The sequence below is a fragment of the Rhynchophorus ferrugineus genome, unplaced genomic scaffold (assembly GCF_030347505.1).
Source record: "Rhynchophorus ferrugineus isolate W39M unplaced genomic scaffold, kcgeb_rfMv2 rfM4, whole genome shotgun sequence".
Lineage (NCBI taxonomy): Eukaryota > Metazoa > Arthropoda > Insecta > Coleoptera > Curculionidae > Rhynchophorus > Rhynchophorus ferrugineus.
The window spans coordinates 42,712,489-42,733,344 of record NW_027472583.1 but is presented as its reverse complement, the minus strand read 5'-3'; the positions used below and the strand labels follow the sequence as shown (position 1 = coordinate 42,733,344).

Here is a 20,856-nt window from a genome sequence, read left to right as displayed (position 1 = left end):
AGAATAATTGATCTACCGAGTAAAAGGTGCCCTAAGTAAAAAGTAATATAATTATTATTTTAATTATTTTTATAATTATTAATAATTATTATTATTAATTATTTCAAAATGATCTGATTGTAAATTTGTTTTGACATTCACTTTTAATATTACTCTTCTTCTTCTTTTATATTAGTAGTTTCGTTGTTTGATTTAAAAAGCCTATCAAATATTTTTATAAGTTTATGGTGATGTTGGCCCCATTTTATCCCAATTGTGGTTTTGGTTTCAATGATTTAAAATTAGTGATGTTAATACCAATGTCAAAGAATGGCCTAGAGGATCAAAAAAGTTCGAAGACAATGAATTAGTAGTAATTTAAGTAGTAATTTATTTATTAGTAAGAATGTGTGTACTGACTTATTAACCCAGCACAAACTCTCAGAAATTTCAGACCGCGTAACAGTTGACCCAGGAAAATGAGGGAAAATTGCTACCACACGAATTTACTGAAAATGTCATTTGGAACTGTTTCGATATCCTGGTTTTATTATTCATCAGTTAAAAACAATATTTTTTTATAGCGTGTTATGACTGGAGATGAAAAAGTCATCGGTTAGTCGAGGAGAATCATCCACATTGACACTGAAGCGGAATTTTTATGGCCATCAAGTTTTGGTGAACATATGGTTGGTATCATATGTTTATCAGTTGCTAAACCCGAATAAAACTGTTATCGTGATGTCTACAGACGTTATTTGAATAAATTGAACAAATTGAACAACATTTTGTTACATAAAACAACGATAACGTGTAACAGTGGCAAACTTATCCTCCTGCATGACAACGCTCCACCACATATTGCTAGGGTTGATTTTGATAATATATTTACTACCAATTTCAATATATGTGTAAATACCTAACAATATAAGGGGGTATTCTAGTCTAGATTAAAATATAATAGTTTTTTCATATTTTGAAGGTTTAATGGCCTTGAAGAAATTAATTTCAACTAAATCGGTTCAGTAATACTTGAGATTTTATGTCAACGGTCCCAAAAAAGTATTTTTACGAAAAGCACATTTAAAATTTCTTTTTTAGGTGTCACGGTTTATATTTTGAAAAATCCTCTTAAGAGGGTTAAGCTTTGAAATCGACTTTTTCAAATTTCTAAATTACAATAACTCCTTAAAGAAATATAAACAAAGTTTTTTTAATAATGATTATTATCTAGATTTAGAATAAACATGTTGTTAATAACAATTAATTACTTTCAGTTTAGTAGCTACCTGCATCTTGATGTCAGTACTTTAATACCAGGATACCAGAAATCATTTAAAAACTAGGATCCTGTCATATCATATCTAACCACTTAAGGTTTTTTTTTTAAATTCATTGTTCTGATAGCTATATACTTATTATACAATGTAACAAAAGTTTATGATTTTAAGTGAAAGGGATCTTTTATATTTAATATTTTTCTAGAACATTCTCAAGTTTTCTATTTTGATGTTATATGCCTTTTTAATATTAGTAAAATAATATAATATTTAATAATTTATATTTAATTTTGTTTATACTATATATATATATATATATATATATATATATATATATATATATATATATATATAATATTTTTTAACAAAGTGCTATTAAACAGTATAAAGAAGAGTAATATAACTCATGAAATAGTTATTAATTTGTATATACCACTTATAATGATATAAAATATATAAATATAAATAGATTATCTTACCAATCTCTTGTAGCTTTTATTTGCTAGATAAAAATTAGATAATAACATTGAATATGACCAATTTTTTCTCCAAAGATGATAGAAGGGATGTTTCAGCATTTTGTGAGCTAATATCTGAGAAATATGTTAACACGATATCCGATAGTGTGACTTATATGTATTAATCACGTTATTAGACTGTGCGGGTGAATTCGGTGGTACCGGACTACTGATTATTGTGGTAGGTCGTCGTGATTAGTTTCTTTTTGTGAGAGGACGTAATTAGGAGAATGGGGGTTTGTTTCGAATAGGTTACATTGAATTTCGTGTGAGTTCATGGTTATTGGTACAACTTAACATGGTCTGTAATATATGGGTGTGGTGCCGTACCAACTATAAATAATCGCGCAAAATTTGAGTAATCAGTCATTAGCATTCAAATTGCAATACAAAAAACAACATGTTCGTAAAACTGGTAAGTTGGTCATAGGTAATTTACAGCCGAATTATGGTGCTATATAAAATTCACATAAAATATTGATAATTAGAATTGTTCAATTTCGGTCTCAGTGTTTTGTCAACAGCAAATTTATCATGGTTTAATACCTATGTTAAATTTTCAGGCTGTATTTTCATGTGTCTTGGGTTTGACCTTTGCTCACCAACCTTACAATGGACCATTAGCTGGTGGCAAGCCCGCATCTCTCTATCCTGCTGGTATCAGCCCACAATCATGCCCCAACTACCCTGATTGTGCCAACCCCTTGGTAGCTATCAGTCAAGATGCTTCAGCTCCACTCTCTCATCAAGGTCCAGCTGCTCCTCAGTATCAACCAGCCCCACAAGTATGTTTCTTTAAATAATTTATATTAATCGATATTGATAGTCTTTTGCTTTTTAACAGTATCAACCACAGGCTCCAGCTCCAGTAACTGCTTCACCTATTTCTCAATACAACCCAGTGTATCCTCAACAATATTCTGCTGCTCCCAAACCAAAATATGCTCCAGAAGTTCAACAAAAATTGGACCGTGGTGAATACATCGGTGATGGTGATTATCATGGCGAAGGTCTTGTTGAAGCTCTTGCCCCTGGTTACTCCGCACAAGCCCCAACTGCTGCCAAACCAGCTCCAGCTTATCCACAACAAGCTGCTCCAGCTTATCAATCAGCCCCAGTTCCCCAAGCCTACCAAACAGCTCCAGCTCCACAAGCTTACCAACCAGCTCCAGCTCCACAAGTTTATCAACCAGCTCCAGCTCCCCAGGTCTATGAGCCAGCTCCAGCTCCACAACAATACCAATCTGCTCCAGCCCCTCAAGCTTACAAGCCAGCTCCAGCTCCTCAAGTGTATGAACCAGCTCCTGCACCTCAAGCTTATCAATCAGCTCGTTCTTACCCAGCCCCATCTTACCAACCAGCTGCTCCATCCGGATCTCACATCCCAGCCGGAGTCAACGCTCAAGCTTGCCCCAACTATCCATACTGTCACTAAAATTATCAGGGACTCGAACCAGGAATTCATAGGAAGACTGTCCAGCTGACAACATGTTGTTATCCAAAGCGATTCTAGAGAACCGTATATGGTTTGTTAGTTTAAATTAATCTTATACAAGAAAAATAAATCTATTTATATATTTAAAAATGTGTTGTTTTATTGAACTGAAGCAGTTACTCATCGTTTTAGTGTCATTGCTTTTGAATGCTCTTATATTGCTTTTCACTTTAAATCAGATCGCATTACTGTTCTCAGGATTTACGGCACGCTGAGAACTCATATTGTACGCCTCTACTAAAAAAAACTCACATGTGGTTAAAGATGGCTTCTCAACAAATTTCAAGAAGTTTTTTTTTCTGTTATTCTGGCTGGATATTTCAATGCATGTACAGGCTCATCTAGAGCTGATTGGGAAGAAGTTTTAGGAATGTTTGACTATGAAGAAATGAATAACAATGGTTTACATTTATTGTCATTTACATCGCTTAATAACTTTATGGTGCATATCACTGCATTCCAACATCTTCCAAAGTACCAACTAATAAGATGAAATTCAAGAGGTATTGAATTAGTGTTGTTGGATTATGTTTCGATAAACTACCGGTTTGTTTCAATGCTTAATGATGTAAGCGAAATGAGAGGACCTGATTGTATATTTGACCACTATCTCCTTTGTGAAACGGTGCAATTGCGACTTTAATGGGAAAGTGTAAAAAGTTGCACACAATCAATCGTAACTGGAGCTACTTGCTAAGTTCCAGATACTAGAGGTATTAGAACCCCTACATATAGAACAACTAGAGTACAAATCCGCCTCTTTCAAATGCTTATCTTGCAAATCCTTTTGTATAGTAATTAGATACTGTTAGAGTCTGATATGTGTAAGCTTCAGGTCTTTCAAATGAGTTGCCGAAAGCAAATTCTATAATATGTTTGTTTCATGTTTCTCTCGGAGATCGTGTTAGAGGTGAAGTCATTCCTTTAAGATGCGACAATCAGTGCACAATTGAGGATAAAATTCAGAGATTCAGATTAGAATAGTTTGGACATGTCTGTCGAATGAAATGTAGACACATTCCTCACAGACTCATGTGGCGAAATTGATCTTTTGGTGGAGAATACAGCAAAAAGCTTCGAAAATGACATAGACCAAGATCATAGAAAACGAGGGATTGATTAATTTCCTCTACTGTACATAAATATGTATATTTAATCTTGAATATTTAAGGCTTGAAATAAATCTTTTTGGACGAATTTCATTTTTATCTTGCTATTTAAGCTATTGCAAGAGAAGCTGGTGGTTTTGTGTACATTTTGGTATAGTGATATGATTTAGGTATCATTACTAGAGATAATCTGAACAATTGTGGTTTTTTGAAATTCTCATTTTCAAGAGTATGTTCAATATTCTGCTAATATTAATATAAAAATTGTGTTAATATCTCAAATGAACAACCAGAATGTACAAATAGGAGAGGATAAAAAATACGAGGATAGGAATTAAGGATTGGAGAGGTAAGTGGAGTTAAGGAATAGAAATAGGAAAACATTCAATCCATTAGGAAAAATGCAAAAAAAAACAGAAATAACAACAATGTAGTATATATGAGAGTTGAAATGAAAAAGTTAAAAAACTAAATGATTTCAAGCAAAGATAATAATTTTAGCATAAGAAATTAAATTAAAAAACAAAGTCAAAGATTGGAAAGTCTGTAGGAATAGAGCAAAGTAAGTCAACTAGGAGAATAACTGTATAATATAAACATTTAAGTTAGTTTATTTCAGTCACTGGAATTAATGTTGAGGTTTTTGGTTAAAGTCCTTAATGGACTACATATTAAGCTAATGGCTTGATTCTAGTTCATGATTTGTTCTGTAAAATAAATAAAAACATAATCTAAATTGGTACAATATATATATTTAAAACATATTTCCAATAAATTTTTTCGAATTTATCCAATATTGGGATACCCTATTAAGAGAGCGATGTTGGGTTTACATCAGTTCTCTGCAGCGATCTAAACAAGTAGTAATCAGAAGGCACTATGCCTGGTGAGTACTCAGATTATGGAAGAACTTCCCCTACAAGCTGCGACAGCGTATCATTCACAATTCTGGCAACATCTGACTGAGCTGAGATTCACTTTGAGGTTGTTACTCTCTATTGCTGGTATGTTTTGTAATAATATGCAGTTCAATTAGTTTAGTTGCCGTTGGTATACATTTCCAGTAACAGTTTAACATTCGGTTTTAACAATTCATATTGCGTTACACCTAGCTTATCCCACTATAAGTATAGTAAGACATTATAGCTATGAATATTCATCCTCGAAGTTGATGTGGACGACCCTCCTGATAATCAGTAGATCCAGTTTTCATTGCCAGCCACAATATGGCACAGAGAGAAGACTTTTTTGCCTAGGGAGCAACGAAACCGTGACGTTAAAAGGATTTGAAATCTGAAAATCCGTTAATTCATGTAGCAACCATTTTCCCTCCGTTTGGATCCTTCTCATCGAACTTTAAGTTATATTTTTGTCAAATAAGTCTTTCAATTCATTGCTTTCGTATTTTTTTGTCATACAGCTCGTTTTCTGTCAAGTATATAAATACCATTAAATTTAAGTCGTCGAAATAAAAACCGAGAGAATAACATACACATCAAACATATTTGAGAGAATAACAGAGTAAAAGAGCAGTATCATTATAAGTTTCAAAAAGGTTTCGATGGGCGTCCGCAGCAGAAATGTCGAAAATTTGGCTGCCCATGATTAACGTCTGCATACACTTAATTACTCAACATTTCTAAATGGAAAACTAATATGTTATATTAAGCGATATTGATGGTCTTTTGCTTTTTAACAGTTTCAACCACAGGCTCCAGCTCCAGTAATTGCTAAATATTCAACAATATTCTTGTCTTCAGTCTTGCTGAAGCTCTTGCTCCTAGTTATTCCTCACAAGCCCCAGCTGCTGCCAAACCAGCTCCAGCTTATTCACAAAAAGCTGCTCAAACTCCACAAGCTTACCAACCAGCTCCAACTCCCCAGGTCTATGATACAGTCCCAGCTCCACAACAATACCAACCTGCTCCAGCCCCAGACAGATTTCCAAACCATCTAACTTAACAGTTACATTATGTAGTTTAAAAATTGTTTACATTGATATCTTTTTTTCCTCTTTTTGCACTTTCACCAATAGATATGTGTTTTGCTTTGTATTTGGATTTTAATTGGTTTATTCTTCGTTACGAAATATTAAATTCTATTCCAATAATTTATCAGATATTATGATAATTGCCATATCAATTTCAGTTTATATTTATGATATTTACATATTTTTATAAATCATTAACCTCATCTGTTACTTTTCCATTTATGAAAAATATAATATGATTTTATATAATAAATTAATACTACAGTTTAAATTAATAATTTTATATAATAACTTATATATTTACTAAAAAATATTTTATATATCGTAGTTTGTTTGTAGGTGTAAGTTTATGGCCAATTTGACAAAAAAAACAAGATTAAAATTTATTTTATCTATTTCTTAATATTTCATTGAACGTAAAATTATGTAATAAGACCTTGAATATGGTCTCGTGATAATTCACATTTTAATGAAAAAAAGTAATAAAAAATCATGTCATTGAAAGTATTATTCATTCGGTTTGAGCAGTTTATAACAGAATATATTGTCATTAATTTTAGCACAATTAGCTGCATACTTTTTTATAGATAAATTAGTGTTAATTAGTTAAAATATCTGGAAAAACTCTATAAAAATATCTAAAGAAACTGTGATATATTTATATGTTTATGTTGTGATATAAAAGATACTCTTGTCGCGTTGTTATATAATTTTTAAGTTGTTAAACTACGTGTTTATAGATACATGCTGATTTTAACGCTCTGAGAATAGTGACAACTTATTCAATGTTCCAACAACAACACAATTACTATAGAACATTGCATTCAGATTTATAAATATAAAAAATAAAGCAAGACAGGCAATGAATTGAATATATTTTCTTTTTGAATTTAAAAGGTGATTATGCCAAATTATCTAAATGTTACAATGCAGAAAAATTATTAAATTAATTCAAATTATTAAGAATGTTAAAAAATATTTATTTATTATATTTATATAAATTATAATACTATATTTATTATAAAATTAATTATATTAATATTTTGATGATTTGGAGATTATGATGAAGGGGTTAATAAGAAATTATAATTAATTATTTACGGTTGTCGCGTTTAACTCGTTTTGCATTAGGTAAACTCGCGTTAGTTAGTTCTAACGCTCTAAACTAAATAATTAAAATCTACGTTCTGTCTAAAGTGATTAGGTTGAACAATTAAATATGCGTTCTATTGGGTGAAATGTTGCAAGAACCTGACAATGTTTTAACCGTTCGTAGTGCTGGCACACGAGCTACTTAAGGTCAATAATGAAATTATTGATGAAATAGCTCAAGGTTAAGAAAGAAATCACAATCGAATACATCAATATTGAAACCTAAATATAGCGGTATACATAAATGTTGATCTGACTATATATGTATCTATATAATTTCAAATGTTTATCTTTATTACAAACTAGGGTTTGCTGTTTAACATGGGCCATGACATAACCATAATTTTCGGTATACGCTCTACTGAACGATTGAAAGGACGCAAATATTAAACATTACTTTTAGTATAAAAATATGCAAAAGTACTATCAAATACGACAAAGACTAACGACATTGTTATTAAAAAAAAAACTTTAAAGTCTCCTTTTACCGACGAGGGTTTATCTGGACTGGGCCTATAGTATAACTTGGGCTCCGAACCACGATCTTTGGCATTAAGCCTACCAAGTGCCGAGAACCAACTTAGAAATCATCCCAGAAGACATCCGGTCTTACGCAGCCTGGTAAATGATGTGACTGGGATCATTTTCTTTTTCGGATTTTGCACTCTTGCCTAAAGACAATAACAAATGTTAAACAATCACAAACATACATTTACAACCATGCCCCCAGCAGGATTCAAACCTGCGATTATCGCAACAGTAAAAGGACCGTCCTGCCGCTTTTACCACTGCGTCAGCCAAACCGGTATATTGTTATGGTATGCTTATGATATTCATTATATTTTTATCAGAAATAAAATTTTTAAAATCAGAAAATTTATCTTATATCATATCTTATAATGCAATCTATACAAATAATCAATCGTGAAGTTTTTAAATAAAAACTTGTCGTCCCGTCTGGGTAGCTTACGGGGGTAATAAAATTATTTGTGAGTATCTTCGACTGCTAGTTTTCTTTTGATCTTGTTGTTTCCACTGCCTTTATTACTGAGCTAATTTATCTCTCTTATGGAATCTTATATCTTACATATCTTATGGAAGATTTTCCGGGAAGTTTTTTGCAGCTTTACAGAATCTCGTGAAAGAAGGCAATCTGAAGGGCTTGTGGACTCAGCAATACATATCTGTAATATTCTGCATCACATTCTTTGTCGACTTGTGAATTGTTCTCTAAGGTTCTGCAAATTATAATTGGTAGAATATTTTCTGTGGTTATATGTAAGGTCTAGTCTACAGTAATCCACCAAAGACGGTTAATGACTTAGCAAATGGCCACTAATGTTAGGTAATATTCGTTCTTTAAATTGGACTACAGATACACGCTCCATATTGGATACATACGTATATTCATATGAAGATATACTGGGAATCCTGAAAAATAATTAGGAAAGAAATATTGAAACAGAAATTGCAAAGAACATTTGTAGACACCCTTTATAGCAACATATTTTGCAAATTTCAAAATAATATCAAAATAATAGGCACTGAGGTATCAGCTAAGAATAACAAAAACAACTACAAGAAGCGAAACTTAACTTAAATGAAATCAACTAGAGGTGATAAAAATATAATAAGGGAATTTTGTTGAATAGAAGATATGTTGGTATAGTTTAAAACCCAACATGCATCTTAAGCTAAATAGCTATATGTTATGGGATATAATACGGAACTCATTGAATTGAGAAATTGGACTAAAATTCAACTACAGTTCATCCTTTAGATCAATAAGTCGTCTACCAATAAAATATACATACGACAATTTTACTAATATAATTCTTCTGGTTTGTAAAATACGTATAAAATGACATTCCAGTATTATTTAACTGTTTAAATTCAGTTGCCAATTCTATTTTTTGTGTTGTATCATCATGCTTTAGAATCATATTTAGATTAGAATTGATTAGAATTAAAAAAATAAAATATATGCTCTTACACATTACACACTTCTCTGATTACTCGATGTATTACTGTAGAGTGATACACTATATTTAGTCTCTCAATTAGTCATTTTATATATTTCCACTTATTAGAGAGTTTTTTTATGGATCAACGGCTTAATTTGTTGGTTATGTCTTACAGATTTATATTTAGCGTATAGTGTACTATTTTTGGAGCATTTTTACCACCCTTGCCATGAATGTTATTTATTTTATGAAAAATACTTCCTAAGGTTTATGCGTATTTACTGAGGCCATGTGTAAATCCGTTAATGGGGTAAGGTTCCTGGAGGATATAATACTTACTCAGGAAGGGGTTGTATACCCCCTACGTTACGATATAGCCAGAAAGAATGGTATGAAGCATTGCGTCCTGGAGGTCGAGTTGGAGAGGCCAAATAAAACCGTCGTCTTGATTCACTTCGTTATAAATAGTTGAATTAATATGTTTAGATAAATCGTTAGCTGTGAGTAACCAAGACAAATTGAAGTTATCGTCGGTCTATGAATCACTGATCTTAATACTAAGCAAATAAATAGGAAACAAATAATACGAAAACTATCGAAGGCGAACGAACACACTCACGAACGTGACACTCATTGCGGAAGCAACTAAAAAAACTTGCAACTATAAAGTACAACACTTTGCACAACAATACAATTTCACTTTGCTAACAGTTTTGGGTATTCAGCATCCAACATCATTGGCATTACGTCCGATCTTATATAAATAGGCGAAATTATTTTTAATCCATTGTTATGAGAATAACAAAAGTTGATATATTAAAAACTACTGCAATTTATAAACTAATTATACGTGCTTCCTCAGTAGTGGTGCCATTTATGTAGCATGCCGGAGATTTATTGAACTATTTAATATTAAAAATCTATCTAAAATAATAGTATTAGAAATCTAAAAAGTAAAAAAGAGATCTTAATTGTAGATTATATTTTATTTCTTGGTATAGAAAACAATTAATTTTAAATCATTTTAATTTCCGTAAATGCATCACAGTTTTAACATATAAATTATTGAAAAAGAATTATTCATCCGACTGAGTGAAATGTTGCAACAAACTGTCACTGATTTAAGAGTTATTTAAGGTCAATAATGAAATAACGACCAAGGCCATTAAAGTTAACCGAAAGAAAACACAATCGACTGCAGCAATACCCGATAGGAAATACATCGAAATTTAATTTCAGAATATTAAGTTCCTCTTGACATTAATATTTTGATTACGATTTGTAACAGATATTGGTCAAATTTTAAGAATAATATAAATGTTAAATGAAAATAGCATTTACTGAAAAATATATCTCTAATATATTTTTTGGTATGTTTCGTTATCATGTAAAATTTCAAATATATTTTTATGATAATTGTTCTCTTACAAAGTTATTTAGACGTTTTGTTGTTCAAGAGGAATAACACAAATACAATTTAATAAGATTATATTTACTGAATTTCAGTACATCTGTCTCACTAATTAGTATATTTTATCCATAAAACCTGTAGAAATATTTATTTATGGCTGTGTTTCAATGAAAGTTATTTTAAGTAAAAAGTTAAAGATAGTTAGGTAGCTAAATTGGCATAATATAGTAGATGTGAAAACATTCACATTCTCAGTATGCCTTTTTCATCTATACATTTTTTCTTTCAGCCAATATCGTCAACTTTTTTATCTAGATGCTCTAAAAGCCTGCAATAACTCGAGTTTTCTCTCAATAATTATCTTCTCAGCGATGTAGTGTTTGGCTAATATATGGACCCTGATGGGCTTATTATCAGTTTCTTCTAAGTTAATATTTACATAACTCATTAGTTATATGCTTTTATTTGTAGCAATATTTTTTAATTTGATTCAATAATTTCAAAATGTTAACGTCATTGGTGATTGATTATATGCACACTACATTCACGATTACAGTACAGTACTGTAAAGGTATTATGTACTGAAGGCAAACTTTGGAAACAATAGATGAGGATTTGAACTGATACCTAGATATACTCGTTTAATACACATGTTTTTTTGATTCCCCATTTCAGCGCTCTTACTTTTCATTCTCCAAAATGTTATCGTTGAACAAATCATGATAGCCATAAAGAGCTTCCTAGATCATTCGCTATCACGCCAATTTTATTCAGCTGCTTTTCTAGTTTTAATCTGCATTGTATGGTTGTTGTATAGATATCTTTGATGTGTTTATTCAGTACTGAAAATTTCATCGAATTGGGTGTAGTCTCGAGTTTCTTAAGTCTGTGTACCCGAAGGTTTGAAGGATTCCTTAGCGGGAATTTGGACTTATGGAACTTATGGAATTTGGGATACTCATTGTGAACACATATCTAATGAATTCAAGGCTTCAGATAAGTATTATAGTCTTTCACTGTTATATGATTTATGTCGTTGATATATTCCTTTAGTGACTTTCGCGTAGGTAGTTTTTATCACATATAAGACTTATAAATGTCCAAATTAATTGATTAATTGAAGTTGAGAAGTCATTGCTGTATATTTACTTTTAGTAATTGTTGATGCTTGCTGATGAAAAACCACATAGTCGTTTCTTGACTATTAGGCGTACTATCACTATTGCCAAATAATATACATTTTTGTAGTAGAGACAACAAATCAGGCTAGTATTATCATTATAGATCCAATGAACTTCTATATTAAAGAGGCTTGGATAAATTGTCTGTAATATACGGAAAAGCAGCATAAACTCTATAGTAATTATATTTTTACTTTACAAAGATATATACTGAAATTTTAAGACTGATAATCTGACAAATTTGTTGGTATTCAAATTTTTCCAGTACAAATGACCCAAAAATGTTTAACGTTGCAATGGAGAGTAGAAAATTCAGTTTCGTGATTCATGAAACTTATATTTTGATCAACCATATCTATTGATGACATATGCTGGAAAAACAATTCAGTGTAAATAGATTAATTATAGAACACACTAATTCTTAATATTGACAAATTTTATGATTATTGTTACTTTTATAACATTATGGTAAAGCTGCTTCGCGATATCCCTATAGTTGATTTTGGTTTTTACGATTTAAAAGTAGTAATTTTTTTTAAATGTGCTGATTTTGATGTTAATAATAAAGAACTGTCTGGAAGATCACGACGGTTTAAAGAAAATTACTTAAAACTTACCGGATGAAAACCCTGGCGCAACTCAAATTCTTAAAGATATTCCAAATATAGGAAAAGAACTTTGATTAGAGCTACAATGGGAGGAGCTAAATGAAATTGTTACTGCAGATGTCTACTGACGAATTGAACAAACTGAACGTTATTTATTAAAGTATTGTTATAAAAAGTTCAGCAATAATAACAGACATAAAGTCCTTCTTTTGGATGATGACGCTCGCTACATGTAAGAACTGTGAAGGGTGCAGACTAACAGCTCCAAGGAGAAATATTGTTAAACGCATACACCAGACACAGTGCTTTCTAATCCGATTTGAAATGCTGAAGAAGTGCGAAAATTGATCGAATCAAACCAATATTGTTCTTCTGATACAGCAACGTATCTAAACTCTTTTTAAAGTGACATAATGTTCAAAATATATGCAAATACCTAATACATAAATAAAAATATATGAATAGATATGACTATTAATTATTAGGTAAGTTCTATTGTGGCTTTAAAATTGATTTTCTATGAAATATAAGTTCAAGATTTCTGGATTTTTTTTATTTATTACAATACAGTTTACTGAAGTGAACTTCTACTTCTTACTGAACTTCTAATGAGATGTGCCTAGTGACGGTCACTCTTTTTATAGTCTTATTTTCAAGTTACTTGTTACTTATTTTCAATAATTTTCAAATAAGTAGTGGAAAATTACGGAAATATGCATCATTTAAAGATGCATTCGCAATTAATAGGTTACATATATACACATGCTATTTATCCAAATTAAACAGTTTTGATTATTGATCGACCGAGCTTCCCTGATATTTTCTTTTAAATCTAAGATCTAATTCTCAATGACACTGATGCTCATTCAATGAAAATTTTAGGTAAGCTTATTGAACTTCAACTGCATATTAGTATTAATTAACTTTCCTTAAGTCCTGTACAATCGCTGAAATTTAATTATTTTGACGAAAAATTCATATATTGCCAGGAATATGAGAAAAAGCAGTGACTTACTAGGAACTAGTATAAGATACCTTGAAAAATAATAATCTACACAATATTTCACAACAAAGCCAGGTATTTGTAGAAAAAGTTCCTTAAAAATAATACACAGTCCTTATTGTATTTTTTATCTTAAGAGTAACATTTAATTTAGCTAATATGATTGTGCTATTATTACAGATATTTTTAGATGGCGGTTATAGATAGTAAGTGAGTAATTTTTTAGCTTTAATTGAAAATAAAAACTTCGAAAGTATTTATAATAAATAGTGTAGATATTTGAACCGCGTTATTAAGCTGTGCGGGTGAATTCGGTGGTACCTGAGTAATGATTCTTGCGGTAGGTCGTTGATATTAGTTTCGTTTTATAAGAGGATATAAGTAGGAGAATGGGGGTTTGTTTCGTTACATTGAATTTCATGGAAGTTCACGGTTATCGATATAATTTGGCGCTGTCTGGACTACATGGGCGTGGTCTGATATAACTATAAATAATGGTGCAAATTTTGTGCAATCAGTTATTTTTGTTCAAATACAAGAAGCGATATGTTCTTAAAATTGGTAAGTTGGTTAATTTTATTGAACAGGACTATTACGCTACTAGTGTGCTCGTTTATGGTACATTGTGGAACTATTATTTGGTGGTAAGGCGATATAACTTAATTTGATCTTTTCAGCAAATTTTGTTTACGGTTTAGTGTTTTCTATGATCATAGATTATACACAGAATGTTGAATGATTTAACAATTAGGGCATACTGCATTCATGGAGATGTTTTTTCATTCTATTCACGGAAGTTTAGTGAGTACGCCAAATTGCGAACCTTTTATTGCAAGTTCAAGACTATTTCTTCAGTCACGCGGCCAATATGACCTTATGCGCTGTCTTGCTGTGTTGAAATGATTTATATTCTTTCTTGTATGGTCAAATGCCTTCCTTTTCTGCCCTTTTTGAAGAATTTGGCATATGCCCTGTTTTGGCGTCGCTGCACTGGTTTGTGCAGGATCTACCCATGACCTTTTAAAATTTGGAGTCTTACTTGCATGTATTTTGGGGAAGGATATCTATTCATTGATATCTAGTGAACAACCTAACTTCACTGTTAAAATCGATAGTTTTGTAATTTTTTAACACAAAACAATGGTACTTCATTTAATCAACATAGACGCTAATTATCGAACCCTGTATAGGTTTGGTCCTTGCATTTAAAAATAGTTTTGCTGTCGAAACCTATTTCATATTTTTAGAAATTTATGGTAATGCTGCCCCATCATATCTCAATTGTTTTGGTTGGTTTTGGTTTCACAGATTCAAAAGTGGTAATTTTGATGTCAATGATTCCGAACGGCTGGATGATTACCATACTTATTGGACTGATACCTAGAAAACAAATGAATAAGAAAATAATAAAAAAAAGCAATGTAATTATGGCACGAATTGACTGAAAATACCTTTCCGAACCGTTTCAACATCGCAGTTTAATTGCTTGCCAGACAAAAAATAGCTCCCTTGTGGCGTATTGTAATTTTCGATGAAAACAAGATCTATAACCTCACGTGCTAAAAATCATGGCTTAGCCTATGAGGACCATCCACATAGTTACCAAAGCGCAATATTAATTGCATTAGAGATTTTTTATACATATTGTAGGATCAGCTAGGTGTATTATATAAGAGCTAGTAGAACTGAATGAAACTGTTACTGCAGATGCCCATTCACTTGAATTGTTCAAATTAAACAATGTATTGTTGTAATAAAAGACTAGCAATAACGAGTAACATACATATGATACAAGACATCCTCTTGCATCATAAAGTTTTTATAGTACAGTAGGATATGCTGTTGCAACAGGAAGTTTTGATACACCCAACGAATTTATCAGATATGTCTTCTGATTATCACTTATTTATATCGATGCAGCAAGATTTGCTTGGCTTGGAAATGTTGAATTGCGAAAATGTATCAAAATGGGTCACAGTTAAATCAATAGTGTTATTTCGAGTTTTCAATAGTGTTATTTAGTTTTCGTTAACCATCGCCATGTTGTCAGAAATATGGCAAAATATATATATTATATCAAAAGCATCTGCATGAAGTGCAAAAAAGGATCAGAATACGTGCAAGAACCTTATCGCTATTGGTTGACTTTTAGCGTTCGAGCTTGCAATCCCGGACCTTCAAAATTTCGAGGCTGTTGCCACTTCTAAACTACGCTACTTATCGTTCGTTGTTCTGAAACCTTGCGTCCAGTCCTTTCAAAACCACAAAAGATCGCGAAAATATTTCTATTTTAAATAGAAATTTAAACCCAAAGGAAAAAATCTAGAATTAAGTCATACACCTAATACCTGAAACGCTTGATTGTTTTTCTCCAGTTTGCTAAATTTTTTAAACTATGACTTGCAATAGAACAGCTATTGTTTACTATATTTCTTTTCTTGTTCAACTCTCACTGAAGAAGAAAACAACTGATTTTTGAAGAAAATATTGTTAATTCATACTTGGGTTTAAAAATGTTCATTTTTATTTTCTAATTGACTAACTTATACTATGATATTTCAGGCATTTTTATCCTGTATTTTGGGTTTAACACTCGCCCGTCAACACTACAATGGACCTTTAGCTGGAAGCAAACCTGCATCTCTCCATCCTGGTGGTATTAATTCACAGGCGTACCAACAAGCCCCAGCTGCTCCCCAATATCAGTCAGCTCAATATCAAGGAGTAATTTCTACTAATATATGATTATTGAGTATTATTATTAATATTTTTTTCTTGTAGTACCAACCACAAGCACGAGCCCCAGCTGAATATCAATACAACTCGGCTATTCCTCAACAACCTAAGCCTACACCCAAGTCAAAATACACTCCAGAACAACAGGCAAGATTGGATCGTGGGGAATATATTGGTGATGGTGATTATCATGGTGAAGGCCTAGCTGAAGCTCTTGCCCCTGGTTACTCTCCTGAAGCACCAGCTCCTGCCAAGAAAGTCTCAGCTCCAGTTAGCGCCTACTATCAATCAACTCAGTCATATTCGCAACAACCAGTTCAAGCTCCACAGACTTATCGACCATCTCCACCTGTAAAGTTTTTTGAATCAGCACCAGCTCAACAGACGTATCAACCAGCACCAGTTCCAACTCGTGCCTACCCTCAGAGGACCGCTCCATCTTACCAACAATCTGCCCCATCTTATCAACCATCTGCTCCATCTTACCAACAATCTGCTCCATCTTACCAACAATCCGCTCCAGCTTACCAACAATCTGCTCCAGCTTATTCACAATCTGCCCCATCTTATCAGAAATCTTCTTCATCTCGGTCTCACAGTCCAGCAGGAAACAGTGGTCATGTTTGCGCTAATTATCCATATTGCTATTAAAAAAATCAGTGTGACTTATATGAAGACTGCCCAGTTGACGAATACGTTATTCAAAGTAATTATAGTGCAATGTTTTGTTTTTAAGTTGTATAAAACTAAGTTTTAATTAATTTTATACAAGAAAAACACATATATTTAATTTATATATTTAAAAATAAATACTTTCAATTGTTTGAGGTTTATATTTAAGTTATTTTTGCGAGTGATGATTGATTTTGTTTTATAATAGATAGCGTAACTTATTCTATATTTTATAAGACTTTTGATACCTAAACTTTTTCTTTTAAACCTAACCTGTTTTCTATAAAAATATTATTTGCTTACTCTGTTTTATTCAAGGAAAATTACTCTTGAGAATTATTGAATATACATTTAAACATATGTAAATATTGCTTTATAGTTTTTATTACCACTTACATTTACATTACTTGGTGCTTTTACTTTTTTTTATTTTAAATTTTTTTATATTTTTAGTTTTTTTATTTTAGACGTGGTTATTTTGAAACCATTTAAAATAAGTAAAATAATATGTATATTTTTTGTATTAATTCCTCGAATTTATCAACAAATTAGTCTAGTATATTATGTTATGTGATATCCATAGTGTTTTGTACAATGCAATATGGAGTGTGGTTTTACTTCTAGTCAAGTTTTATTTATTTTCCATGACTTACGAAAGATGAGTAAGACCTTGCATTATCATGGTAGGGTCTCTAATTCTTTTACGATTTCTTAATTACATCATTCCTTTTTCATAATTTGTTGGTAGTAAATCTCTAAAACGATTGTTTGGTTACCTGAAGGTCTTAACCATGTAATACATTTATAGTCTCAGTGAACTTACTTTTTTCGATGTTGTTTGGATTGGTTAATTACGATTCATGATGATTTTCGAATTATTTTACTATCAACCATTAAATTTTCGTATCCGTTGTGTTAAATGTATCTCCTGGGTTATATTCAAGTTCAAGCATTTTTAATTGATTTTATTCGAGGATTATTATCTGTATATATTGAATAAATGTTCATTTGAAAACAAGAATGTATGTGAAAATAAGAACTTAACAGTTTAGGCTGATTATATTGATACCACGCACTTTCATCAATAAATATTGCTGATCACACATTCAAGCATATTAATATGATAATTAATGTATGTTCTTTTCCCAATATTTCATTTTCTCTTAAATACACTAGATAATTTAAAAATACTGAACCTTAATAATTAAATAACACAACACTACTCCAATTACATATACCTTGTAATATACATATGATTAACATCTATATAATATCTATATAATGCTTTATTTCACAAAAATAATACCAAAATCAATTAATATTTAAATTAATTGTTACTGACGATTACAGTATTGTAATAAACAGTGGTCTAACTACTTAGAGTGTCAAGTTGTTAGTTATTTAAGGTCGGTAATGAAACTATTGACCAAGGTCCTCAAGGTTAAGAAAAAGAAATCACAATCGAACACAATAACACCAATAGGAAATACGATGCTGTGTAATTTAGAATATAAATTACTTTTTATCAACGATGGTTTCGTCGGAATATACAAGGGAGTTTATTTTATTATTTATTTACTATAACGGAATATATCAGCCAGTTTAAAATAAATGTCAGCTGGCTTGGTGGCGCAGCGGTAAAGGCGACAGGACCGTCCACCTACTATTCCGATAGTCGCGGGTTTGAATCCTGCTGGGGTATATATATATATATATATATATATATATATATATATATATATATATATATATATGTGTGTGTGTGTGTGTGGGTGGGTATTTGTAATTCGTTACAAAACTTTAGTTTATTAATAATTCACAAAATAATATTTAATAATTAATTAGTAACATTTATTTAAGTATCAAATTCTAAAAATGTTAATAATAGTTATTAAATTAAATCGTTTTAGATGCTTGCAAGACTGATATTTGATGGTGAAACCTCGAACTGTTTTGACCAATAGATACGAGAATTAATTATTCTAGTAAAACTCAGCTCAAACTCTCAAAGAAATTTTAGGTAGCTTAACAGCTGATGAATCAATTGAATGAATCGAATCAGTTTCTTTAAATAAAAAATACATATTAGAAGATCTCAGGGTTAAATGACGACTTTACCATAGAATGTTATTTTACTAATTTATAGGATCGCCAGAGAATGTTAATTTTATTTTATATATTCTAATAACTTAAAGTTTTATTATTCTAATAAATCAACATTCAAATTTTATGTTATAGGTAGCTTATATAGCTTTGTTTAAAATATTTTAATTATCTTCCTACTATTTTTATTTACTTCCACATTATTTTAATTACTTTCAAATCGTGTGAACGATGAAGAATTATAATAAAACGACGTTGGTTGAAAAGCAACGTACATTGTATACATCACTAGTTCATCTCTTATTTGGTTTTTTTATAGTACTCGATTTTTCAAATTTATTTTTATAGTTACCCAACACTGTTGTTATATTTAGCGACTTCAAACAAATACACTTCGTTTATTTCAACGAACACTATTCTTTAATTTGTTATTATAAAATTTTTGAAACGGCGTTTACTACCAGAGAGATTCGATCCTACAACTTTGTTGTCGGCAATCCAAACCCTTAGCCCACACGACTACCCGTTCGTTCCCTATTTTGTTATTTCGTATGAAATGCATTTTGCAATATTCATAATGTATTTGAAAATGTCGCTGGAGGCTTTATCAAAAACATGAGCATGCGAGTGGTATCTTTTTATGTTAGGCCTCTATTCTAATTTTGAAGTTTCCTTATAGAGGCATTTCCAGAAAAATTGGAACAATACATATTAATGTAATTTATTTCTATTTTTCTGGTAACAGAACGATACCGTGTCGAAAGAACAATGTTTCTTTACCGTGATCCATTTACCAATCAATTTATACACAAACACACATACATTTCATAACTTGTATACATTCTATCAACTCTTTCGTGGGTAATACACCTACTCCAAGTAACCAAATTGTTAAAATATGTTTAAACGCATTTTCCCTAATACACTTCAGTTCTCGCTTCAAATTCTCTTTTATACTTTTATTACCCAATGAAAACGGACACCTAGAAGTATTCATTTTGAATTTCGGAAAGAAAAAGGAGTCAACCGAAGCCATATCAGATATATACGGTGGAGTTGCATATAAACGTACGATTTTGCTCTCACTTTTTTGATGAACATCATTATCAATCACATTTAACACATCGCAAGACATTGACGGTGAATTATTGGGTACTCATTTGTATTTTGGATTAGCGATATATATTGGCAAAAATGTAAAGTATTAGAGTAAACATCTGTTAAACAAGTTAACTTAACTGTTGATTTTGATGATTTTGATTTTTCTAGATAAAATAATTTTCCATGTAGCTTTTAATTGAATTAATGATAGAATGATTAAAAGTGCATTTTTGACAGTCCTTATTACTTTTGTTATTTCATTTGAAAACATCTGTTATCAAAATCTACCAAACACTTTTGGAAAATTATGATAATGATGATCCGGTTATGTTGCTTTTGTTTCAATAATTTAAATGTTGTGACTTTGATATTAATGACAAAGAACAACATTGTATACTAAAAAAATTTAGATACCAAACCGTGAAAACAAACACCAAAAAAAACAATTGGAAAAATCTAAAAGAATTAATTGAACATGTTCATTTTTAATTGTTTCAACATCACGGTTTAATTATTTGCCAACAAAAAAAGAGTCTTCTGTGCCATATTGTGAC

At 31.1% G+C, this 20,856-nt stretch overlaps 2 protein-coding genes across 2 annotated transcripts; both read left to right on the top strand.

Annotated features, from left to right (window-relative positions):
• The first annotated feature begins 2,177 nt into the window (after positions 1-2,177).
• Positions 2,178-3,362, top strand: LOC143196082 (uncharacterized). Its single transcript, XM_076403669.1, has 4 exons — positions 2,178-2,192; positions 2,341-2,494; positions 2,555-2,562; positions 2,634-3,362. Exons 1-4 carry the CDS (start codon positions 2,178-2,180, stop codon positions 3,210-3,212), a joined length of 756 nt encoding a protein of 251 aa, XP_076259784.1. The 3' UTR covers positions 3,213-3,362.
• A 1,920-nt stretch (positions 3,363-5,282) lies between these two features.
• On the top strand, positions 5,283-17,253 carry LOC143196355 (uncharacterized). The gene is made up of 4 exons (XM_076404019.1): positions 5,283-5,365; positions 6,142-6,265; positions 16,253-16,414; positions 16,472-17,253. The coding sequence occupies exons 1-4, from the start codon at positions 5,283-5,285 to the stop codon at positions 17,075-17,077; spliced, it is 975 nt and encodes a 324-aa protein (XP_076260134.1). The 3' UTR covers positions 17,078-17,253.
• The last annotated feature ends 3,603 nt before the right edge of the window (positions 17,254-20,856 follow it).